Below are 26,845 nucleotides of genomic sequence, written 5' to 3'. Positions count from 1 at the left end.
TAAGGGCAGAAATAATTACTTAGGCTGTTTGGTAGGAAGACCTATGTGTGTGATATGTGACACATCCCTTTCAGTAAAGGTAGTTAGGAAGGGCTAAGAAACGTCATTAACTGGAATGGGACCAAGATGAAACCTTCACAGTAATAGTTAAGAGTAAATGGTGACCTGAAGAAGAGGAGGGCTTTTGATTGCAAGACCAGCTGTAGCCAGCATGGCACCAACCCAGTAAGAGGGAGAGTTGCCCAGAATAAGGTTGATGTGTTTGAGAAGGAGGGGCTGTTCATTTCAGTAGACACACCATGTCTCGGCCACCAGCCTACTCCCATGGGCTAAAGCGTTCTGTCAAGTTAAATTTCACTTAGAAAATACAATGTGAGATAGTTTGCAGTAAGCAAAATAGGGTGAGCTGTTAACAGGGCAAGGGGTGCCCTTGGGCCTATTTTCTCATTGGTTAAGTACTGGCCAGGAGTCATCTCTACCCACTGTGTAGTTAATTGTACAAGTGATACCTCAGTCCCATTTCCTCACCACACATCTAGGCCTGTGAAAGAACAGAAGAGGAGTGGAGCTGATGTCTTGAATCTATGTGGAGACCTGAATGGCTGGACATGCACCCATCTGTACCCAGAACTGAGAAGTGGAATCCAAGAGTTAATAAACTGCCCTCCTGTGTGAGTGCATGTGACATACCAAGCTGCAAGAGGACTTTTTTTCCTCTATTGACCAGCTGACCAGTAGTAATTGGACTACTGGAGTGAGTTCTGGTCCGAAAGTGCGGCCCCTGAGGTCCTGAAGTCTGAGCAGAGACCAAAAGGAACTGCTTCAAAAAAATCTGAAAACTTGGGATGTAGAATATTTTTGGGCATCCAAGACTTCTGACTTTTTAGTAGGACATTACAACAATGAATCTGTGACATTATTCCGCAGCCTTTTCTCCTGCAGGGAATCACAACACAGTTGTTACAACTACCGCGTTGTGATTCCGCATAGCAATACTCCACAAGTCGGAACAACGACTTGTGGAGGGGGTGGGGCGCTGGATTTTGGAATAGTATAATTTACGATTCCAACTCCAGTGTGTGCAGACACTAGGGAAGGTGTTGGATTTTAAATCCAACACTTCGCCCCCCCCTCCGCAAGTCGTTGTTCCGACTTGCAGAGTAATGGTACGCGGAATCACAACACGGTCGTTGTAACGACCGCGTTGTGATTCCCTGAGTTAAAATAGTTTTGGGGTAAATGTTGTTTACAACATCCGATTTTGAGAGGACTTCATCAAATACAGCTTCAAACTTACTCCATGGCAAGATTTGGAGTTCCACCAACCACAAATTCCAAAGGCCAAGGGGCAAAATGTGACCTTTTCCATCAAAACCAATGGATTTAGCAGGACGTCATCCAACAGCTATCCAACATTGGGAGGACTTTACTGGATGCAGCATACAATCTTGCCTCAATGGAGGATTTCAACGTCCAAAAGAACAACAAAGTCAGAGGGTAAAAGAGTTGACCGGGATGACCCACTTTGTATATCTGACGATCCACCCTATGGTAGTCAGCCTGAGATCTACCTAATTCCTAGTCAATAGTGAACAGCGCCTACTGATTGGTACATTACTTTTATGTTATTTTGGTACTGATAAATAGTTTGCACACTATTTTATAAGTTAAGGTTGCCTGCTCTGAGACATAGCTTTCAGGAGTCCTTGTTCAATTAATTGAACTTGTGTATTAGACCTTACAAGATTTTGAACTTGTTACTTGAGGACTCACATCCATCCCAAATAACAATCAATTTTTTCCAGTGAGGGTCAGTGTAAGGGTAATGTTGTACGTTTGTGTTAGTGGTAGGGTTAGTGTAAGAAATTGTGTTACTGCTTTAGGGGGGTGAAAACCCTACTCAAGCAACAACCATGACCCTTGTCAGGGTGAAACACAAAAGTCACTAAATTAGCCTGTGTTTAACCCTCTAGTAGATTGTCACAAAGCAATCAGGCCTAACTTTAAGGCACTTTGTTAAGTATTTATGCAGCACGCAACCAGTAATAAAGTGAAAACACAACACAAGAAAGCTCCCACCCCAATTTAGAAAAATGGAGAAAAAAATCAGTAGCACCAGAATTATTAATTTTATTTTATTTAAAGTTTTACGTGAAAAATAGTGGCTAAAAGATCAAAGCACCAACTGCAGGCATCTAGTTGCATGAGAATGGGGCAAAAGCAAGCACTAAGGCCAATCGCGATAGAGCTGGTTTCGGATAGATGAAGTGGATTTGACCCGGTCTTGGTTTACTTTTGGAATAAGAAGTGAAAGTTTAGCAGGAGAAGGCAGCCAGTGGTGTCTGGGGAGGAGGTGTCATTGTAAGGGAGCCTCTGGATGAAGTCAAGGTGAAGATTTCTTAGTACAGAATTTGTCACCTTTTTGTAAGCTGAAAATCAAATGAAGCTGATTTGGAAGCTGAAATTCAGACGAAGGTGAGAACTAAAGCCGATGAGGGCTCTACAGGGCCAGATACCCTTTCTGAAAGGTCCAGCTGAACAGGGTTCGCTGCTGCATAGGAGAATACAGTGGGAGCTACTGCAATAACTGAAAGAGACACGTTAGTGATAGATTCCTTACATTAGAATATCCCCTGGCGTCAGACTGGACCCAGAAAGTTTTTGGGCAGCAGTACCCCTGCCCTTCGGTAGGTGGCGTCGTGCAGCTCCGCGTCCGTCTCTGGCGTCGAAAGCACCGAGATGGCGGCACGGAGAGTACTTAGGCACCACCCATGCGTGCTGACGTCAGTTCTTTCTTTTTCTGTGCCAGCAAGGTAAAGCACATACGTTAGTCACTTTTTGACTAACTTTTTGAGACTTTTGTCTCTACTTCTTGAGTCTTGACTCCTGGTGCTGCATAGGGATGCCTTGATATAAATCCTGCATGGCCTGCCGCCGCATGATGTCATGGCCTACCCCCACGGCATTTGTCTATACTGTCTGGAGCGCGACCATGACTCTCGGTCATGTTCCGACTGGCTGGCCATGGCTCTGAAGGCTTTGCGGGAGCGTTCCCGAAAGCTGCTGGAGGCCTGGCAGTCGTCTCACCATTCGAGGTCCAGGGGTCGCTCGAGGGACCGACCGTAGAGCCATACTCATCGCTCCTCGAGGGCGAATTCTTCACCTCGGAATCGGGTAAGAGAAGTCACAAGAAAAAGTCGAAGAAGCATTTATGCTTTCTGATGTACCCCCGTCGGTCTCTGGACACAGATGAAGGGGCCAGGGGTTCTTCCCCTGTGGCTCCATTGGAGCCTGATAGTCCCACGGCCTACCCTCCTTAACCAGGTCAGTTGGTGACTCCGGCCCAGGTGCAAGAGTTTCTTGCCGGCCATGGACGGCCTTTTCAGGTCTAGGGCTCCCGCCGGCGTGCCTTCAGGCCCCGTGGTCCCGACTGAGGGCCCTTGCTTGCAGCAGGGTCCTCCGCAGGTGGCTCCGGCGCCACAAGGTCCTCCACCGGCAGCTCTGGCAGACCCTGCTGCTCTGTTTCGGGCGTAGCACTAGGTCCGGTTCGTCCCACCTCCGCCCTTGACCGGGTTCCCGTACAATTTTGCTTGGGACCCTAATTGGGACATGGAGCCGTATCGGCGCCGGCCTGCACCGTTCCCGGCGCCTCCCCCACCGCTGCAGCCTGTGCCTCAGGCCGTGGAGGAGGAGGATGACTGGGAGGGGTCGGAGAACCCTCTAGCACGGCAGTGCGAGTCTTAGCATGATTGGGCAGTGGAATCGAAGAATGCAGATGGCCTTGACCTCTCCTCTGAGCCTGAATTTATGTCTCCTCCCACTGTCATGGAGGAGAGCGCCACATGCACTGTGGTGCTCCTTAGAGCAGCTGAGGCCCTTGACCTTGATCTGCCTACTGTCACTCACAAAACAAACCTTACTGAAGTGCTTCAGCCGGCAGAAAGTTCTTTGGAACCTTTGCTTCCGTTTAATGAGGCCTTGGCGGATGTGTTAATGAGCATCTAATCAAAGCCAGCAACAGGGGTTTCTGTGGATAAGAAAGTGGCCAGGCGTCATCGCCCGGCACCGGGTGACCCGGCCTTTGAGACAAATCATCCGACTCTGGAGAGTCTGGTTATTCAGGCCTCCACTTCCCAAAGTGAGTTCCCTACCCCCTTGCCAGATACGGAATCAAAAAAGCTGGAGAAGTTTGACAAGAAGGGTTTTCCTCTGCCAGCTTGGGGCTGCGGTCAGTCAACACCGCATGCCTCTTGGGCAGCTACTCTCACGCTGTGTGAGACACAATGGCTCAGACACTGCCCCATTGCCCGGAAGAGGTTCGGGCTATACTTTCCCAAGCTGTTGTGGAGGGGAAGGATGCCGCGAAGTTCGCCATTCAGTGTGGGCTGGACACTGCGGATTCTTTAGGGAGAGCGATCTCCACAACAGTGGCCCTGCGTCGCCATGCCTGGCTGCAATCCACTGGGTTTTCGGGGGATGTCCAGAGTTCCCTCATGGACATACCTTTTGATGGTACTCACCTGTTTGGCGATAAGGCACAGTTCGCTGGAGTGTTTCAAGGACTCTCGGGCTATGGCCAAGTCCTTGGGTCTCTCCACCACATACCCCGCCACGTCTGCCTTTCATTCCTTTCGTGGCCATGGAAGGGATGCCCCTGCACGCTCATTTAGCCAGAACCCTGTGCAGAACCAAACTCAGCGCGGGCGTGGAGGATGCCGTGATGACACAGGGGGCCAGCGCGTGGGTCAGTCCACCTCTGCTCCCGCAGCATCCACCTCAAAACCTTCCTAGTCCGAGCTTTGGGATGCACCCCACGCCAGTGGGCGGCAGTAGTTAACATCACTTCCCTCAATGGCATTCTGTCACTTCCAACAGGTGGGTGCTGCAAGTCGTCCGGAGGGGTTACTCCCTCCCCTTCAAGTCTGCCCCCCCAGCCATGTCACCTCAGTTCCACCGCATGTTGGGGGATCACTTTGCGCTTCTACAACAGGAAGTGACAGCCCTCCTGGCCTCCTGGCCAAGGGGGCCATCAAGCGCGTTCCTGAACCAGAAGTAGGACGTGGTTGTTATTCCCACTACTTTCTGGTCCCCAAGAAGGACAAAGGGGGCCTGCATCCCGTCTTGGACCTCAGGAACGTCAATTGCTTCCTCCGGAAGGAGAAGTTCAAGATGTTGACTCTGGCTCAGGTTTTGGCTGTCCTCGACCCTGGAGACTGGATGGTAGCATTGGACTTGCAGGACGCATATTTTCACATTGCCATCTTGCCAGCCCACCAGCGTTTCCTGCGGTACACGGTAGGCCAGGAGCATTTTCAGTTTGCCGTGCTCCCCTTCGGCCTTACCAGCGCTCCTCGGGTGTTTATGAAAGTGATGGCGGTGGTCGCAGCTCATCTGCACTGGTCAGGGGTGTCAGTCTACCCCTACCTCGACGACTGGTTGTTGAAGGCGGGCTCGGCCCAGACTGTTGTCACCCACCCTCAGACTATGGCCGACCTCCTGCATTTGCTGGGGTTCTCCATCAACGCACCAAAGTCGCACCTGAGTCCCTCTTAGAAGCTCCCCTTCATCGGAGCGGTTCTGAATTCGACGCGGTTTCAGGTTTATCCTCCCGAGCAGCGAGTCCGGGATATTCAGGCTATGATTCCGATCTTTCAGCCTCTATCCCGGTTTTCAGTCAGGATGACCCTCTGGCTCCTGGGCCTGACGGCCTCCTGCATCCTGCTAGTGCAACATGCCAGATGGCATATGCAGGCTCTGCAGTGGGACCTGAAGTTCCAGTGGGCACAGCATCAGGGCAACCTGTCCGATCATGTCCAGATCTCAGAGGGCACTGCACTACAATCGACAATTGCAGTGGTGGCTCACAAATCGTGATTGGGTCAGTGGCAGATCCCTCTTCCTTCCCCAACTGGAGCACACAGTAGTGACGGATGCGTCCCTCCTGGAATGGGGTGGCCACTTGGGAGAGGCGGAGATCAGAGGCCTCTGATCTCCGGTGGAGACCCGGCTCCATATTAACCTTTAGGAACTTCTGGTGATCTGTCTTGCACTGATGGCATTCCTTCCCTCTGTCCCGGGAAGTGTAGTGCAGGTGTTCACAGACAACACCACCGCCATGTGTTATTGCAACAAACAGGGCGGGGTGGGGGCGTGGACCCTATTTCAGGAGGCTCTGTGCCTCTGGACATGGCTGGAACATCAAAGCATTACCTTGGTGGTTCAACACCTGGAAGGTTCTCTAAACCCCAGGGTGGACTAACTCAGGCGCCAGTGTTTGATGGATCACAAATGGCATCGGAACTCGGACGTGGTACAAGGTCTCTTTCTGCAGTGGGGAGAGCCTTGGTTAGATCTATTCACCATGAAGAGAACGCGCAATGTCATCAGTTCTGTGCATTGGAATTTCCAAGGCGGCACTCGCTCTGCGACGCTTTTCGTCGCGAGTGGAGTTGCGGTCTGTTGTACGCCTTTCTGCCTATACCACTTCTGCCCAGAGTGCTGAAGAAGATTCGGCGCGACTGGGCCCAAGTCATCCTTGTCGCTCTGTATTGGGCACCAAGATACTAGTATCCCGAGCTACTCAGCATGGCGATCGATCCCCCGATCCGACTGCCTCTTCGGGAGGATTTTCTGTCACAGCAGCATGGGATGGTCCTCCACCCGAACCTGTCCAGCCTCCACCTCCATGGGTGTGAGCAGTGACAGTTGACCGCTTTTGATCTTCCTCCCGAAGTCTGTGGTGTCATTTTGGCAGCCATGCATCCCTCCACTAAAACAGTATATGCTTGCAGGTGGAACAAATTTGTGGCATGGTGCACAGCAAAGGATGTGGATCCCCTTTCTGCCCCTCTTTCTGAGGTCCTTCTTTTCCTTCTATCCTTGGTACAGCAGGGCTCTTCTCTGGGCACTATCAAAGGTTATCTTTCGGCCATCTCCGCCATTCACCGGCTTCCAGATCTGCCTTCTCTTTTTAAGTCCCCGGTTGTTAGCCTTTTTGTCAAAGGCATTACCCACGCGTTTCCTCCCGTGCCTTTCATAATGCTGCAATGGGACTTAAATCATGTCTTGACTTATCTGATGTGCGCTCCCTTTGAGCCCCTTCATAACTGTTCTTTACGTCTTCTCACTCTAAAGACGGTTTTCCTGGTAGCTATCACCTCTGCCAGAAGAGTGAGTGAGCTCCAGGCGCTTTCTTCTAAAACTCCTTTTCTTTCTGTTGATCCGGACAAGGTGATTTTAAGGACCCGCCCTTCTTTCTTGTCAAAGGTTGTCACGCCCTTCCACATCGGGCAGAAGAGGGGCTCCACCATCTGGACCCAAAACGTGCGTTCTACCTGAAGCGCACACAACAGTTCTGGATGAATGACCAGCTCTTTGTTGGCTATGTGGGCGCCAAAAAAGGTCGGGCCATGCACAAAGGAACCATCTCTCTGTGGGTGCATCAAAGCGTGTTACTCGTTGGCTAAGAAGGAGCCTCCTGTGGGGCTGCGTGCCCATTCTACCAGGGCGACGGTGGCCACTACTGCCTTGGGATGCAGTGTTTTTCTTACAGGACATTTGTTAGGCAGCTACATGGGCTTCGCTGCACACGTTTACCAAGCATTACTGCCTTGACAGTCAAGTCCGGAGAGACGACTTCTTTGGCCGTTCTGTTCTCCATGACTTTCTGGTGTAATCTTATTTGCAGACTCACCACTGGGGCTGGTATTGCTGGGGTACTATTCTAAGGTAAGGAATCTATCACTAACGTGTCTCTTTCGGATGCACAAGTTACTACTACTACAACGATATACCTGTAAGAGACATTAGTTAGTGATAGATTCACTACCGCCCCACCCATCCTCCCCTTTCTGCGAACTGATTCTCGGGATAAGGTCATCCCTTTCAGGGTCCTATTTTCATGGAACCAGTAAATTGTAACCCATTGCTATCCTGTGGCAGAGGTATGCCTCACAGTAGTGAACAACGAATTTGGGAGTTTTTCACTACCAGGACATGTAAAACTTAAAAACCCATTTCCTACCCTTTAAATAGAGTGCACCCTGCTCTAAGGGATTTTTTAGGGCTTCTACAGGGGTTTTATATATATATTTTTTAAAGAAGATATAGGTCTGGGAAAGGAGTTATTTTGCCAGGTCAAAATGGCAGTTTAAGCTGCACACAGGCTGCAATCAATTGCAGACCACAGACATGTTTAAAAAGCCTACTTAAGTGTGAGGCACAAAAAGTGCAGCAATGCTGCTAGAAGCATTTCATTTACAGGCCCTGGTTACCTCTGTAATTACTTTACTAAGGATTTCTAAGTAAATAAAATGTGCCAATCAGATGCGGTCCAATTCTACCACGTTCTAGGAGTGAGCACACACACTTTAGCACTGGTAAGTAGTGGTATAGCACACAGAGTCCTAAAGCCAACAAAAATGAATCACTGCAAAAGGAGGTGAGTAGGCAAAAGGTTTGGAAGGCGACTACACTCAAGGCTGTAAGGTCTAACAGTTAGGTTATGTGTAAGTGTTAAAGTTAGGGATAGAGTTATGCTTACTGTTAAGGTTAGAGTAAGAGATAGGTTTAATCTGTGGGTTAGTGTTAGGCTTAGTGATAAGATTTAGCTTACGCATGGGGCTAAGGGTATAAAATAGGTTTAGATTAATGGGTACTGTTATTGTTATTGGTGGGGACAGATAGGGTTAAGTATATGATGAGGTTAGTATTGGAGTTCTGTTTTAGGGTACATAACAGGAAAGGATGATGCTAGCATTAGATTTAACAGAGGAAATTAGGGTTTCTGTAATTTGCAGCAACAGTTAGAGCCTCTACAAAGTATGGGGAAAATGAATAATACAGTGACCTCTTAGCTTTCTAACTACTTGCAAAATGCAAAGTACGCATTCTAGTCCGAAATATTGGTTTCTGAATTTATTTTCCAAAATGTTCTTTTTCTGACTTAATCATTTCTAAATGTCAACGTAGATTTCTTGAATCCAATTCCAGTGCCTCTACTGCATTCTTTCTCAAATACAGTTGCATTACTGCTTCTAAATACCTATTTTCTAACCATGTTCTGGCTCCCCTTTAAGACCGCTAAACTCATCTTACAATTATCTACACTCACAAGCTAGTTTTAAACCATCTGGATCATAATAAACATATAAATACTAGTTGACTACAGAGAAGCCTGGTCTATGTGGCAGCCAAATGTCAGCTTAGCATACCTTTATTCAGATGCGATAGCACCTCAATCTGAGAGGCAAGGTCATGCTCCATAAAAGTTCCATAATGATTGGTCGAGGGCATAGACTTAAAGAACTTTGGGTTGAAGGGACTACAAGGGAATGACGTGAGTACAGACTGGCAGAGAGGTAGATGGGACAGACAGACAAAGAAGCAGAATAAAAGGATTGACAAAGAGGAAAAATATAGGAGGATGTTAGACTTGGCATCTTTGACATGGTTTCCCCAGACTTTTCGTCTCTACCGCATGTATTTTTGTTGCTGTGCTGGATTTCGTTTTTGCTGGCTAAGATGCTTTGGGCACTTTGCCACTGCTGGTCTGTGACAAAGGGCAATTTATTACAATTGGTTCTCCGGGATTGGAATATTTGATTTACTGGTAAGTCCTTAGTAAAGTGCACTGAGTGTGCCAGGGCTTGTAAATCAAATGCTACCAGTGGGCCTGCAGCAATGATTGTGACACCCACATACGTAGCCCTGCTAATGTAACTTAGACCTGCCACTGCAATGTCTGAGCGCAGTTTGGAGCTGCCTTGTCGACCTGATAAGTGCACCCACTTGCCAGGCCCTAACCTTCCCTTTTCTTACACGGACACCCCTGAGGTAGGCCTAAGGTACCCCCATGGGCAGAGTGAAGTGTATGTGAAAGGTATAACATGTACTGGTATGTGTGACATGTTGTGATAGTGAAATACAGTGTATTTAGTTTTTCACTATTGAAAGGTTATCTGCCACATAGGATAACATGGGAGAGAAGTTGTAACATCTTACAATTATAACTTCCCATTGGGACAAGATGGATAGATGTAGATTAGGCTCTCTGAACTCAGAATTTAATGACACAAATTTTAGTAAAGATGGTTTTTAAATTGTGCGTTTGAAAATGCCACATTTAGAAAGTAGACATTGTCTTGTTTAACCATTCTATGTGCCTCTGCCTGTTTGAGGGCTGACTGTCTGTTTTTGAGTGACTGGGGGGGGGGGGTGAAGTTATCCTGGCCCTTCCTGGATGACTCAGAGCTGAGCTGAGTAAACCTTGGCAGCATTAGGAGTAGTGGGAGGAGTTTTCTTTGCAGCTGAATAGGGCCTGTGTCCCTTGCACAATGCTATCTCCTCCCCCTGGGGTCATACTACATCAGTGAGAACAGTACTGGTTTAGACTGGGCTCAGAGATCCTTGCACAAAGTAGAACACAGACACAATTGGGTATAAGTAGTGGACCGAAAACCCCAAAACTTTAGATCACTTCTGGGCTCAAGAGGAACCTTTGCCAAGGAGAAGAGCTGGAGAGCTGAGAGGAGGAGTACTGCCCCCTTGGTGTGTGCTATGTGGGGTTGGCCTGCAGTTGCTGCTTCTACCAAGGAAAGGAGAAAGACTGGAACTTTGCTGAGAAACCTGCTTGAAGAAGAATCTCCAAGGGCTTGTGTGTGCTGGCCTCCTGTTCTGTAGTCTCAGGGACATTGTCATAGACTTCATTTTCCAAGGTACTGTTTGTTTGGGGATCCGTGTGACTCTTCACCCGATGCTGCACACCTCGCGGTCGGCACCGTACTTTGTATTTATTGCTGTCACTACGTTGTAATAGCCCCAGGTGGAGCTATTTGTTTCTACAAACGTTATTTTGGATTTTTGTCGTTTTGGTCTTGTTGAGTTTAGATAAAGATACTTTGTTTCTAAACAGGGGTAGTGTCCTTTTGTGGTGTTATTACTGTATTACTGTGTGTTTTGAGTTAAAATACTTTAAACATTGTCTTTGGAATAAGCCTGTCTGCTCGTGCCAAGCTACCAAGGAAGTGAGCCAGGGTTATCCCCCTCACCCTGACTAGAAGCAAGAGTCCCTACTTGGACAAAGATACCTACCTCTGCCAATTAGAGACCACCCGTTCTAACAGAGGTGCATTGGAAAGATTGACAGAGAGATGCAGGGCTTTGAATAATGTGAAACTAGAGGGGTAGACAGTGAAGACTAATAGGAATGACAAAGACTTTAAAGAGGCTGCTAGGCCTTTGATAGATTGATTAAATATGGGTGTATGGAAGAGACCCACAGAATGGTGCAAGGGAGAGACTCGTTAAGAGGTCGGTGAGATGAACATTGTTAAAAAGCTTCACTATTTAAGTTGGTGGAACTGGTCCATTAACTGTATATACTATGCTATTTTGAAGGTAAAGGTAAAGCTATGGCCCATATGTCCCTGCTGCAGGACACTGGAATCAGATGGTCTGTGATGATCCCAAAAGGAGCTTGACTTAGTGAGGTTCTGGTAGGGTGTAACCACAGTGCCTGGATCAAACAGGCAGAGTAGTATTGCACTGGTGCCAGGCCAGGGTTCCTTTCCCCGACAAGCCAGAGCTGAATTGCGCCTACTCATATCAGTTAGTGGTAGGAGCGGGATTCAGGTGAAAGTGACCAAGCATTTGCTGGGCTGAGGTTTTCTCTCTTGCACTTTGGGTGTTCCACCAATGTGATGAGTGCCTGGGTCAGATCATGGTGTGTGTCGTATGATGATGCATGTCTCAGACTAGACTTGTGTATGCCTGGTATGGTGCGTGTAAGTAAGACTGTGTCTGGGGCAGTCACAGTCAACTCTCAAGTGCCATGATTCCCGGCCCTCTAAAATAAACACCAGTACTTAGCATTGACAAACATTGGAACACACTTTAACATTGCAGACAAGTTGCACATTGACACTCACTGCGGTTTATTGTGCTGTTGAAAAATAAAAATAACTAGAAAACAACTATGTATTATTGTTCCAACAGTCTGTCAACAGTCTGCTTTTTAATACATGGCTGTTCTGTTATGTTGCTGCAGCTTGTAGGGCGCACATACACCCAAAGGTCTCTTTGCGCTGGGTAACTGTACCTCTTTAAATTGGGGGTTCATTAACAAGTGCAAATGGGTGGATCTAAGATCTCTCGTGGGGGAGTTCTTGTATGCTGAAATTGTCATGTGCAAAGCTGTGAAAATGACTGCTCCGAAAATAACAATCCTTTTTCATATTCTCTCATAAATATGCTCTAAAATGTCAACGCAATAGCCATTTTAACACACAATATAATAAAATGCATATTAATTAACTATAAATAAATGGCTAAGAATATTGCTTTGATTCATCTCTGTCCCATCCCTACGTTCATTTTCTTCTCTTTCTATCGCCGTGCGTCTTTCTCTCCTCTTTCCACGTTTAATTTCTTCCTTGTGAAGTGAGCGAGTCATGGTTGGATTAATGGGCTCTTGAAGTACGCATATGAATGAGAGAAGATGAAAGCCAATATAAAATATTAATACGCCTCAGTTTGAAGAGTGGGGTGCCACCGCTAAGGAAAAGCAGTATTGCAAAATCCTAGACGCTTCATCTTTGTAGCCATGTACACCACTGACCTTGTTTTACATTTCTTTCTTCAGTGGTCAGATGAGCAATGCGCCCCTCAGATCATACAGACCGAGTTCCAGTCTTCACAAACCCATCGACAGCTGAAAGAAAATTTATATGAAACAAGTATTGGCTATTTTGACAAGGGAAAGGTACAGTATCACATTTGCAGCACCCACGTCTTGAGATGGTATGATTTCAATGGCAGAACATATGTTGCGTGTCAAGCATAGCCTTTGTCTTAGGAATGTTTATGATAATGTAAGATAACACAAGATGGCACACTTGATCACAAGAGAACGACACGACATTTCAACAGATGTTAAACAAAAACAATAATAAGTGACAATACAGACATCATCGCACCTCCAGACTTCAGTTTCTTTTTGTCTGATGCTGCAGAAGGATCCTGTTACTCTATACATGGTTCTTTTTATAATAGTTTCTAAAACTTTGCTGGACACTTCTGTCTGGTCTGATAGTGGCATTGAAGGAATTTCCGCCACTCCAGTACTTATGCTGTATCTAAGAACTAGTTCCTGTAAATCATTTGAGCTTCCAGTCTATAGCTGCCTCAATCAGATAGGGTGCTGGTATTGGCCACCTTAACTCACACCAGAGAATGACGGTATACAACCTCAGGCAGCGGTTCTGTCTATATGCTGAAATTAACTCTGCAGTCATCACCCTGTCTAAATGGAAATGTCGCTTGTTTTACTTGATGAGCATTATATTTCTGATTCTGACCTTTATAACATACTCTGGCACCACATGATGTGAATAAAGGTTATTCCTCTATCATTATTCTACTTGAAAAGCTTTCCCATAATGAACTCGACCCTGTGATGCTTAACTCTTTTCTGTTGCATCTTAGTAATGTTCACTCCATTTGGTACTTCAATATTTTCTATTCTACATTTGTTTTTTTTAAATGTTTTTCGCAAAAAACTATAATAGGCGAAAAAAGAACTAAAGAACAACTGTATTAAAACTATTACAGAAAGAGTAAAATGATGGGTAGGAGTTGTCCAGGAAGAATCTTAAATAGCAAATCATGTTCTACTTACAATATGAAAAGTATTTCTGTTGGATTTGAAGACATTTTCTAAAAAAGATTTCAAATGTGTTGCTAGGGAATTCTCCATGATCACAAATTGTGCCGAGTGACACTGTGATTAGCATCCAAATGAACAGAGGTGCTGTTACCAATAGGAAACAAACGCTTACTGAAGCAATGCAGTAGTAAAGTAAAAAAAACTTCCGTACTTCACATTCGTGATGAAAGAGTGAAAAGCTGGAACCTAGGTAACAGCACAGCCTCTGTTCTGTAACATCACAGTGTGCTAAACACAACAAAGAGTAAGATATGAATGTTCTTTAGCTGAATTGAACTCACTAATTATGCATATTAACAATCTGGCAAAGCTGCAGGTGAGAAAATAATAATGAAAGTATTTCGTGTCAGCACCAGGTTTTAGGTAACCATGCCAAGCCAATACTATTTCAAATACACAAACGTTTCTGCCGCATTGTCTGAAGTTGGAAAAGGAGGGCCTGATTTAGAGTTTAAAGAAAAGATGATGGACGGACTCCTGAACAAATCAAACACTCACCCCAGTCACAAATATGGGTTTAATCCATCGTTTATTTGCTCACCACGCCTCCCCAGTTGGGACCAAGCCATATGCAAATCAGTCTTAACCCTGCTCCATATGGGAACAGTCCAGCCCAAACTGCCAGGCCAGGTCCTGCTTGGATCGGAAAGAAGCATCCTGGGACCGGTTTGAGGTATCACCCCTCATCAGCCAGGCTAGCTTGAATCCAGTGGCACAGTGAGCACACAATCCACATTTGGGCATACCTGTCCCACTGAGGGCAACAAAGGCAAAAAGAATAGATAATGGATGTAATGTTGAACAGATCAAACACTCCCTTCCAGTCACAGATCTTGGTTTAATCCATTGTTTTCTTGCTCACCACGCCACCCCAGTTTGGACCCAGCCATATGCAAATCAGTCTTGACCCTCTGCCCCATGTAAACAGTCCAGCCCAAACTACCAGCCAGGTCCTGCTTGGACCGGAAAAAAGCATACTCTGAATCGGTTTCAGGGTATCACCCCATATCAGCCAGTCGAGATTGAACCCGGTGGCACAGTGAGCGTGGCACTTACGTCTAGGCATACCCGTACCACTTAAGGCAACAAAAGCAAAAACATAGATGATAGACTGAATACTGAACAAATCAAACGCTCACCCACAGTCACAGATCTGGGTTTAGTCCATTGTTTTTTTGCTCACCACGCCACCCTGGTTTGGACCCAGACAAATGCTAATCCATCTTGACCTTGCTCCCTATGGGATTAGTCCAGGCCGAACTGCCATGCAAGGTCCAATGAATGCACTGATGAATACAGGGAGGCTCTAGATGAATCCATATCTTTTGAAGAAATAGAAGCAGCTATTTCCGTACTCTCTGCTGGCAAGCCAGTTGGCCCTGATGTTATCCTGTTAGAGTTTTGTAAACAAAACTTCAGGACCCTATCAAGCCCACTTCTTACCCTTTTTAAAGATAGCACATGCTGGAAATGACCCCACCCCTTTTTAGGCTCTTGAACACTTACCACTAAAATATTATTTGCTTAATAAAAGACAAATAATCTACCATCTCGGCGGCATAATGTCCCATTTCCTTAATAAATAACAATACCAAAATGTACTCAAAAATGTTAACCATGTGGTTAAGTAGGGTTCTCGCAAAGTGAGTGTCCCCTTGGCAGCATGTCTTTGTGCTAGTAAGAAGAACAACAGATCATATTAACAGAGCTATTGCACTGGTTGATTAAACACATGGCAATGGAAGTCCTTTGGCGATTATCCTGCTCGATGCAAATAGTCTTTATATAGAGTGCCAAGCAGTATAAGGGCTACTATGAGATACAGTGAGTTTGTGCTTCCTTCCTGAGGGGTCTCCAGCCTCTCTATAAAAGCCAAAAGCTAAATTGCAAATAATGAATAGAAAGTATGAGAAGATTAATATTACCAGAGTGAATAGACAAGGTTGCCCTTGTTCTCCATTGCTGTTTGCGATCTAATTTGAAGCATTTCTGAAGAGCTTATTAAGGAATCTCATAATACAACCAATCCTTGTGAATGGACAAAGGACAAAACTACTTTCATATGCTGACAATTTTTCATGATTCTCCTGTGTGACATTCAGGGAGATAGAAGAAGAAGAAGCAAAGAAGTTCAGTGCCAAATATTACCTAATTACTATTGTAAGGTACACGAACCACTGGTGACAAGTAGAGTCACATATTTGAGGGTAAAATTGGTACTGGCATGGATAAAATAGTCTCAGAAAATTACAATTCTCTCTTTAAAAAGCTGAAAATAAATTGTAGAGTTTTGATATTCTCCTCCTAACAATTGTTGGCAGATGCAACATTATAAAAATAATCATTTTGCCACCTTTTGTATACAGATTTAGGACTACACCTCTTTAAATAGCACCCAAAAGGTTTAAGAAATTGGATTCAGTTTGCAGCAGCTTTGTCTGGGGTTATAAACGGTCAAGGAGGTCTCTGAGATTTCTACGACAACCGATCCTAAAAGGGGAATGGAGTTCCCTAACTTTAAGTTCCTTTATTATATGGTGGTTTTAATGATCACTAGGATACAGATACTAGCCAAAGAGAGTTAAGGAACAATATACTCTCTTTCTATGAGCTATATTTGAGCATTGAGGTCAGTGGTATTTCAGTTACAGCATTAGGAAATAGCTATTTTAAAATGAGGGTTCGATTTAAGGCTTTGACTGGTGCATGCAAAATATGACAAATCTTTTCAAGACTGTTCAAAATAACGAAATATAATACATATATGCCATTGTTATCTTCAAAACTATTCCCAGAGATATTTAGGGTTAATTATTGCACCATTTGGTCAACGTCAGGGATAGGAACGTTAGGCAACTTTTACTTTAATGAGACATTTATTTATTTTGAATAGTTGAAGGAAACATATCATTTGCCACAGTATTCCTTTTTTTAAACATCTACAGATTAAGGATCTTTTTACTAAATGTACCTCCTCAGTGTTTGACCAAGGTAAAGAATGTAATACTTCACTGAATTAACTATCATGCAGGAGATACAATTAAAAGATATTGTCGGTTGTTTGTTGGTCTAGAGTAGGATGTCTTAGCCATCCAGAATAGGAAATGGGAATGACGATTACGCTTGAGAAAGGGGCAAGTAGACATTGAAGAATGGTAAGTTGATCACTGCTCGCTGCAAACTTTAAGATTCAAAACTATAAAACTAACTTTAATATTTATTAGAACATTGGAATGTTGGGAGCTCCATTGAAGACCATGGAGTGCTCCCTGCTTCTACAGGCCGGTAAAGGCACGCAGATCAACATTCCAGTGTTTTACAAAGGCCTCTCGGAGGGCGAAGGGATTTAAATCTCCTCGAGCTTTGAGAAGCCTTTGTTTTATTTGTTAGAACATTCTGCCCTCTAGAGGCAGAATAGTCTAATAGCCTTATAGCCCATTGTGGCAAGGCTATACCGGCTATTAAAGTCCCATCCAGATAAGTAGATGGGGTAGCCAAAGAGATTTTAAGTGCCCACAATGTAAGCAAGCTGAAGCTGATATCACACCAACGTTCGCTTCTTGCATGGCACTCGAGAACCATTGACTATGGATTTTTGAGTTTATTAGCTCATTGACCAATATATTATTTAAGCCACAGCCACAATCATATTTGGTCAGTATGAGGATATTGAGAACATTCCTTCGTTTTCTGTGGCCAGTACTATGGCCATTTTTGTGTTGCTGACGCATAGTTGAATCTCCAACCATCGTTAGTGCTGCAATAGTTGTATTGTTATTAAGCAAGTTATTTTATGAGAACATCTCTCTATTAACACAGAGTGCACACTGCCAAAAATAGAGATGGCTTCTTTTGGGACCCTCTTTTAAAATCGATGCAGTAGATGGATTAATAAGTAACATTGTGCTGCTAATGCATATTTCAATTCAGGTACTATTCTGTCAACATCCTCTTTTGTCTATTGGTGTAATTACAGGGAATTTTAAAATGTTGTACTTTATTTACAAGCCATAATGACTAATTAATATTGATCTATTCCTGTTTTGATAATATGAATGAGTTAATCCAAAGAGCTCCTCCTTTTATGATATATATTTTTTAAAAATGTGTTTGTTTTTATCCAAATTATTTTTTTGCCTTATTAGCCTTTATCAATAACTATTTTGTGTTTTCTGAATAAGTGAAATTGTATATAACTGATGGATGTTCCTTCACACTTGGATGCCTGTCCTATTTTAGCAATTTAAGCAGCCAAATAAAAAGTTATATAATAAATAAAATAATTATACACCCACAGGTAAATATTCGCATTATCCTACAAATTTATGTTGACATATACTGGTATGTAACCCCTTCGCTGCTTCTGTTGGCCAACGCTATCGGGAGCATTACCTCCGTAGTGCTGCGCACGTCCGTTGGGCGACGTTGCCCCGCCCACCTAATTAAACCGCTGCGGCGGAATTCGCGCCGCGGTTAAGTGGTTAAGGAAATCTCATCCTGTTTTTTTACCTCCCCATGATGTCTATCTGCTCAGCTATTGGCCTGGAATTGATGAAAGACTGCATGGAAAGTAACTCAAACAATGCCCAATTTTTCTTTATTTTTTTCATTTTTGAAAATTAATGCAGACTGGAAACACATTGTAAAAAACAGTAACAACAAACAACTGGGAGCCTTAGTTATTTATAATCATGACTTTCTATTTTGTATTAATTGGATACATTAAATTGTAAATTAGAATATATCTACTTCTAATAAAAAAATAATTGCGGTTGGAAGCTGTCAAGGTTCATTTAATTGATTCAGGTTTGTACTGTTTCTTGTTCATTGTTCTTCGCACATAACAAGAATTCTGCCCTGGTTGCACTGAGCTTCAGGTTGGCGTTGGACATCCAGGTCTGGATGATCTGAAAGCAAAGTTTGACCGAATGCATGTCAGTAGCAGAGGAGAATTTCAAATAGAGTTGTATATTGTAGGTATATTAGTGAATCTTGATGCTTTCATCCATGAATAGAGCACCAAGCCGCTCATTGTGGAGTTTGAAGATGATGGGGACAATATGAACTCTGAGGTAGGTCATAAATTATATGGATCTGTTGGTGTCTGGATGTGCCTATGTGAACAAATGGGTGCCAGTTGTAAAGGTAGGAGGAGACCCAGTTAACATTCTTGGTGAATCCAATTCAAGACTACTCCACAATGAGTATCTGGGTGGGATGGACAACTATTCCAAAGGCAACTGACATGTCCATTAATATCCAGAGATCGGTTTTTCGATCTGTGGTCAAGAGGGGATTGACTGCAATGTGCAAGATAGCAGGTCTCCATGAGGCAGCATGATACAAAACCATACTAGTAGTTGTGCTTCAGATGGTTAGCATTAATGTGATTTTGAAGTTTAACGTAAAAGCATTGACAGTGGTGAGTAGTAGTGAGAGATCTTTGGTGAAACACAAGGATAAGACATAATCTTAATAAGAATCTTTGCGGGACTTGTGTAGGTTCGGACAATCAGCAAGTGATAGGGCTATAAAGGATGACCATTCTGGGATACTACTGAAAGAGTTTGGTGTAAGAGATGAAACAGGCTCTGTGTTCTCTAAGTGCTGTCAGAGCAAAAGGTGTATGATGCCACTTCCCCTACCCCAGACATGTTGGTGAATTAATATCCATGTATAAAAGCCATAAATCCATCAATCTACTATTCTGACAGAAGAGTAAAACAAATAACCAAGAAAAGGGAATTAGTGAATAGCGCTGTTGTATTTATGGCATGCATGCAAAAAAAACTCAATGTTCTAAAGAAAAAAAACTATAAATTAAAATATAATGGTATTATCAAAGTATCTAAATTGAAGAACAAACAGAGATTCCTCCTTAAAAGTTAGATATAATGTTACAATTGTAGTCCAATAAAAAGAATCCAGATGCTCCATCCCCAAAACCTAATGAAACCACAATGCCATGGGCTTGATGTAACGCCAACTCAAGCAATGGCAAAGCAAGAATCCCTCGTGAAAGTCAAAAAGATAAATTTTACTGCACCTTGTTTAAAGAACTGGTGACATGAGGTCTTCCAGACAGCTAAAACTGGGACTAACAAGATCGGACACCCCCTTAAAATGCAGCAAAAGTAGGGCATGCAGAGGAAACAAGGCACTGAGGAGGGTATTGAGGACTTCACATGGTTTGGGAACCAAATAGAAATTATGCACCAAGGAAATATACAGGTGCACAAATATATTTCACACTACATAGTTATTTTATACTGTTCTGTGACATGGAAATTCTTTAATGATTGTTGGTCTGAAAATGTCGTGTTACAAATGAGTATACATTCATGAAAAAGTAATATTCATTTCTAGTGAACATTATTTACTCTGTTGTTCAATAATATAAGCTTTCAAATATCAACTTACTGGACCAAATATTAATTTTACTGGACCAAACAATTACATTTCAAAAAATAGAATGCAAAAATATTGACCTGCTATAATAGCAACTGTAAGATATCGACTTACACAATATTACATTCTGTAATGTTGCAGGTCAAAATTTTTGTTTTAAACATTTCACAAAGTTTGTTTACAACTTTGTGCTCTCATCCATAGGTGCTAAAGTACTTGTTGCCCCAAACACTTACTAGTGCCTTCTTCTCTATTCCTATGTATTTAATTTCCATGTCTCTAAGACATCTCAATGGCAAAGCAATTATATATACATATTCCCAAACAATTGGCTTAATACAGCACCCACATAGTCCAATCCACAGTCATCACATACAATGCCTACACCCACATAGGGCTTCAACCAAAGTGCTTCAATAAACAAATCTTTTAGTGTCCACAAAGGTCCCCTTTTGAAACTCACAAACTGAACATTTTTGAGAAAGTACCTACTTCAGTTGTTGGTAAATAGCTTAACCAATCAATGATTTGACCCCATCAATATTTGTGGATTACCTGTGACCAATCCACCTTTGGTCTAATCATTTGTGGTGACATAAATATTCAGTATTGTGGGGAAAGAAGTTGTATTTATTTTTTTATGGTCAGGCAATGCTATTGCACAATGACCGGAACCTGATGTAAAACTCAGTTATCTTCTTCAATTGGTCCGGTGTGGATTATGATGTCATCTTGAAAGCCCTGTATCCCTATAAATCCTTGGATTAATTGAACCCTTAGCTTCTTAAATACCGATTCTGCAGAAGATAGTCTGAACATCATCTTCAAATACTTGTTATCTCCAAACAGAGTGTTGAATACGGTTCAAAAAGACTCCTCTACAAACATAGGGGCCGATTAGGATGGCGTTTTTTCCGCATCCTCCGGGCCGGCGGAAGTGTCCGCCGGCCTGGAGGATGCGGAAAAACCGCGGCGGAGACTCCAAAGACCCACCGCCAAATTAGGATGGCTGGTGGGTCTGATAATCTGTCCGCCGCTTTTCCGCCGCGGTCGGAAGGCGACCGCGGCGGAAAAGCACTAACATGTCTGGTGGTGTCTATCAGACACCGCCAGGCATATTAGGATGTCTGAAAATATATGCTTTTCCGCGGCGGCTTTACCGCCGTGGAAAAGCATACGGACCTTCACTTCGGGGGCCCGTTGCGGGCCCCCTGGGTGAAGGTGGGGTGGGGGGTGCACATGGGGGGTACCTATGGTACCCCCCTGCATTTGCGTGCACAATGCAGCAGGCACCGCGCGGTGCCTGCCGCTTTGTGCACGCAAATGCTGTGCATGGATTTTTTACATTGCGGCGGGTGCAGCTTGAAGCTGCACCCGCCGCAATGTTAGAGATAGAGGATGTGACCGCCACCCTGGCGGTCACATCCTAATTTGATCGGAGGGAACGCCGCAGCCCATGCGGACGTTCCCTCCTCCTCAGGGGTTGCGGACGGACTCAAGTCCGTCCGCGATCCTAATCGACCCCTTAGTTTGGTGCTACACACATCTTAAACCAGGGTTCTCCAAAATTGGTCCTGGAGGGCCAGATCCATGTCAAATTTTAACATATCCCCACTTAGATAAAGGTAGTTATCTTACAAATCTAGTATGGATCCAGCCCTTTTGGACCGACTTTGGAGAACCCTGTCTTAAAATAATGATAAAAAAATACCTTGCACTAACTAATTGCAGAAACATCGGAAGAATCTCAATCATTTACTATATTCCTACTGAGGGACCAAAGATTAGCACAGAGGCAGATTTCAACCCACTTTTTGGAAAGACAATGGGAGAGGCCCCTACTGAGGGATCAACAGGCTCAGTTACTTTTCCTTCAGCAACCAACTGCAGATGTATTTTCAATTGTCCCCTGATGCTAATTGGAATATTTCACATTTTGTGACATATGGTTACAGCTGACTCCTTCAAAACTATTTTGTGAATGTACCCTCAGGAAAAGCTCATTTTTTCAGTGAAAACCTTTCCTAGGGACTCACGAATTTCCTGCAAAGATCTATTTTCAGGATCAGCTAAATAAATAAGGAAAACTGTGCTTGGTCTTAAACCTATCCCAAATTGTCCATGATCTCTACATCCTAAAATGTTGTATCCTTTCCCAGTTATGCATCCCGTGGTGTGAAGGCAATTGTCTTTATTTTTCTTATTTTATCAAAAGTATCCCAAAATTTCAGTTTTGTTCTTGTTTCCTCAAAAAGTAGACATGCTGATGTCATACAGAAATAGGGTTTTGATGTGCCTCATTCCTGCTTAAAAAAATACATTTATAATAGTTTGTGGAGATGCAGATTCTCCGATAACTACTAAAGGTGCATTTCCAATAACAATGTCACATACAGGATCACCTTTGGATTCTCACAGTGTCTTATCTTTTGATCTAACATTTAAAACATGTATTACATTTCTTAATTACTCTCACCAAATTTTCTTCTTGTACTGTGTGGACCTGGGCAACTATTGTGCAAGCTGTAACTCATTTTTGAACAGTTACCAGCCTTTTTGCATTTATTGCAACCCTTTTTTGGCCACAGGACAACTATTTGTGCCAGCTAAATGGTTACTTGAACCACATTAAGAAATGTAATTTCGTAGATTGTTTTATCATTGCATTAAACATCAATCATTGACTGTTCAACAATCATTCAAACTACTCCGTTAGAGATACAGAAAGAAGAGCTCTCCATTTTATTTAGCTCTCTTGAATCTCTGGCTGAACGCCAATATTCTTCTCTTAAGATATTCAAGAGTTTCCTTGTCCCAGCAATTGAACATTCTATTTGGAATAACTTTGGCTCCGGTGGACGAATCTTCGTGAATTTCTCAAAGAAGATGGCCCGCTCCGCTCCTTCCCTGAAAGTTTTGGGGGGATTTGTCAAGTGGGGGCTGAGAAAAAAGGGGGTCCCAAAACGTGTTTTCCCCATGTTATTTTCCATAGGATGATTAGACACAGCTACAGTCCGAACTGCTGAACGGAGTTACAAGAAATTTGGCAAAATGGTAGAGTCTGATTCGCAGATCATGCTTTTGCTTAAATGGTGTAAATCCCTCCAATAGTTCCTGAGAAAATCAAAATATATATATATCTAGCATTCCGAGCACGAGCTGCATGCTGATTGGCTGTCAACTGTCTGTCAACACTCCAAACCAGAAATTGTTGGCAGCCATCTTGGGACCAATATCCATGATAGCACCTCATTAAAAAGCAATGCAGCTAATAGAAGGTTTTAAGGCTTTAGTTACATTATAAATCATTTGTTGATAGTACCATACTAATTTTAGGAATTGTGGTGTGTTCTAAGGTGATTTTACCATGTGGAAAAGCTTTCTGCTGGTATATCATGAATCATGTTTTAGAGAAAAATATTTTCTTATGCTTTTCCCACAGAGGCTTGGAAGGTGATCTATAAGCTAAACTGGGAGCATATTTTCTGTAAATTCATATTATCTTTCTCAGTCATGTGAGAATGAAGTCTGACATTCTCAGTAAAACATGTACATCCAACAAGAGTAGAGACTGTCAGTTGATTCCTTTGTGTTCTACTGCAGCTTCCCAGAGTGTTCTAAAGAACAACTAGAGCGCTGACAGTCCCACTTATGACAAACGTATGGCACACCTGAAGCCATCTTGATTGGAATAAAGTGGTAACTCTTAAAACTTTTAATTTAAAAAAGAACAACATGAGGGGGTTCATTTTGCCATAGAAAGTATGATTACTGCTGCAGAAAGAAAAATTAGGGCACATTTTGAATGACTTCTCAAATCCTCTTCTATTTATTTCATTAGGAAATTCTGACATGCAGACTGAAACATGCACTTTCAATACCAGCAGCAGACTTCCCTGGTGAGCAGTAGCTTTACTACAGTGATCTAATAAGCAACTAGAGTGCTAACATTCTGAATTTATGGCAAATGTGTGACACATCTGAATGCCTCCTTGATGGAATCAAAGTACAAAACTGAAAGTATTTCCTACTGAGGAGACTGTAGTAAATGAGGAAATTAGGAAGCTTCATAACAAATACGTCTCCCAAGATGGCCACCAGAGACAAAAGAGCCCAAATGTAGCACAAATATCACCCAGATGTAGCCCAAATATAGCCCAATGACAGAATGTCCCAGAGTGTTCTAAAGAACAACTAGAACGCTAACAGTCTTACTTATGACAAAAGTATGGCACACCTGAAGCCATCTTGATTGGAATAAAGTGGTAACACTTAAAACATTTAATTTGCAAAGGAACAAAATGAGGGGGTTTATTTTGCCACAGAAATTATGATTAGTGCTGCAGAAAGAAAAATTAGGGCATATTTTGACTTCTCAAATCCTCTTCTATTTCATTAAAAAATTCTGACATGCAGACTGAAACATGGACTTTCAATACCAGCAGCTGACTTCCCTGGTGAGCAGTATCTTTACTGCAGTGATCTAATGAGTAACTAGAGTGCTAACTTTCCAAATTTATGGCAAATGTGTGACACATCTGAATGCCTTCTTGATGGTACCAAAGTAAGCAAGCATTGAAAATGCAATAGGTTTCACCCTCGTGTAAGTTAAAGCAATTCTGTTTGTAATTAGGTGGCTTTTTAGCTTTGCTTGTATTAGTGTTTTTTAAACTTTCATGTGCATAACATGCATTTGTATGCATATATGTATATGTATACATGCATTTATATTTGTATTTATATAGATATGCATTTTATATATATGTTTATACCCGGAACTGCCACCCTCCTCGACGACGCAGAAGCTTTGCTGCCGACTGGCAGTCCATACTTATAGAAAGATGTCGTTACCTTAAGCGCCATCCCGGAGTCTGTTAACCGCCGAGACTGTGTGATTGGGAGTGAGGGCACAGGAACTGCTTATTGCCCTGCATAGCGCTACAAATTTCAACCTGCACCCCCCAAGTCAGCTGCTTACTTCAAGCGAACAATTACCAAGCTGACAGAGACATCCAGCACAATGCAAAACCAAAGGTGGTGATGGACGGAGCGTTGACAATACAAGCACTCACCCCCAGTCAACTGATCTGGGTTTAATCCATCACCGTTCTTTAGCCACCCCAGTTTAGACATGGCCAGATGCAAATCAGTCTGACCCTGTGCCTCATGGGAACAGTCCAGCCCGAACTGCCAAGCCATGCCTTCCCTGGACCTGAAACAAGCTTCCGAGGACCGGTTTCTGGCATTACAGCCGTCTTCAGCTCGGCTTGCTTGAATCCAGTGGCAAAGTGAGCAAGGGACTCACGCCTGAGCATACCCTGCCAACTTATGGCGAACAAAGCAAAACCAAAGGTGGTGATGGACGGAGCATTGACAATACAAGCACTCACCCCCAGTCAACTGATCTGGGTTTAATCCATCACCGTTCTTTAGCCCACTCTGCCACCCCAGTTTAGACATGGCCAGATGCAAATCAGTCTGACCCTGTGCCTCATGGGAACAGTCCAGCCTGAACTGCTAAGCCATGCCTTCCCTGTCAGTCAATCAGTGTCAGTCTGTCAGTGTCAGTCAGTCAGTGTCAGTCAATCAGTGTCAGTCAGTGTCAGTCAGTCAGTGTCAGTCAATCAGTGCCAGTCAGTGTCAGTCGGTGTCAGTGTCAGTCAATCAGTGTCAGTCAGTGTCAATCAGTCAGTGTCAGTCAGTCAGTGTCAGCTAGAGCAGCTCTGCTGACCTGGTTCTCTGGCTCTAAAGCAGCTCTGCTGACCTGGTTCTCTGGCTCTAGAGCAGCTCTGCTGACCTGGTTCTCTCCCTCTAGAGCAGCTCTGCCGACCTGGTTCTCTCCCTCTAAAGCAGCTCTACTGGCCTGGTTTCTCTGGCTCTACAGCAGCTCTGCTAACCTGGTTCTCTGGTTCTAGAGCAGCTCTGCTGGCCTGGTTCTTAGGCTCTAGAGCAGCTCTGCTGACCTGGTTCTCTGGCTCTAAAGCAGCTCTGCTGACCTGGTTCTCTGGCTCTAAAGCAGCTCCGCTGACTTGGTTCTCTGGCTCTAGAGCAGCTCTGCTGACCTGGTTCTCAGGCTCTAAAGCAGCTCTGTTGACCTGATTCTCTTGCTCTAAAGCAGCTTTGCAGGCCATGTTCTCTGGGTCTAAAGCAGCTCTGCTGACCTGGTTCTCTCCTTCTAAATCATCTCTGCTGACCTGGTTTCTCTGGCTCTACAGCAGCTCTGCTGCCCTGGTACTCTGGCTCTAGAGCAGTTTTGCTGACCTAGTTCTTAGTCTCTGGAGCAGCTCAGCTGACCTGGTTCTCTGGCTCTAAAGCAGCTCTGCTGATCTGGTTCTCTGGCTCTAAAGCAGTTCTGCTGAACTTGTTCTCTGGCTCTAGAGCAGCTCTGCTGACTTGGTCCCTTGGCTTTAAAGCAGCTCTGCTGACCTGGTTCTCTACCTCTAAAGCAGCTCTGCTGACCTTGTTCTCTCACTCTAAAGAAGCTCTACTGACCTGGTTTCTCTGGCTCTACAGCAGCTCTGCTGACCTGGTTCTCTGGCTCTAGAGCAGCTCTGCTGACCTGGTTCTTAGGCTCTAGAGCAGCTCTGTTGACCTGGTTCTCTGGCTCAAAAGCAGCTCTGCTGACCTGGTTCTATGGCTCTAGAACAGCTCTGCTGACCTGACTCTCTGGCTCTAGAGCAGCTCTGCTGACCTGGTTCTCTCCCTCTAAAGCAG

The 26,845-nt window shown here is 44.0% G+C and overlaps 1 protein-coding gene across 2 annotated transcripts in view; it reads left to right on the top strand.

Annotated features, from left to right (window-relative positions):
* DOCK2 (dedicator of cytokinesis 2) overlaps positions 1-26,845 on the top strand; it is a 2,042,522-nt gene that overhangs the window by 1,897,596 nt on the left and 118,081 nt on the right. For both annotated transcript variants that reach the window (XM_078653374.1, XM_078653373.1), the window contains one exon: positions 12,641-12,760. In XM_078653374.1, coding sequence (XP_078509500.1) covers positions 12,641-12,760 — 120 coding nt within the window. The remainder of the gene's footprint in view (positions 1-12,640; positions 12,761-26,845) is intronic.

The sequence above is a fragment of the Lissotriton helveticus genome, chromosome 7, assembly GCF_964261635.1.
Source record: "Lissotriton helveticus chromosome 7, aLisHel1.1, whole genome shotgun sequence".
NCBI classification, from domain to species: Eukaryota; Metazoa; Chordata; class Amphibia; order Caudata; family Salamandridae; genus Lissotriton; species Lissotriton helveticus.
Note: the sequence above shows the minus strand (reverse complement) of the source record. Positions and strands in the feature narration are given on the sequence as shown.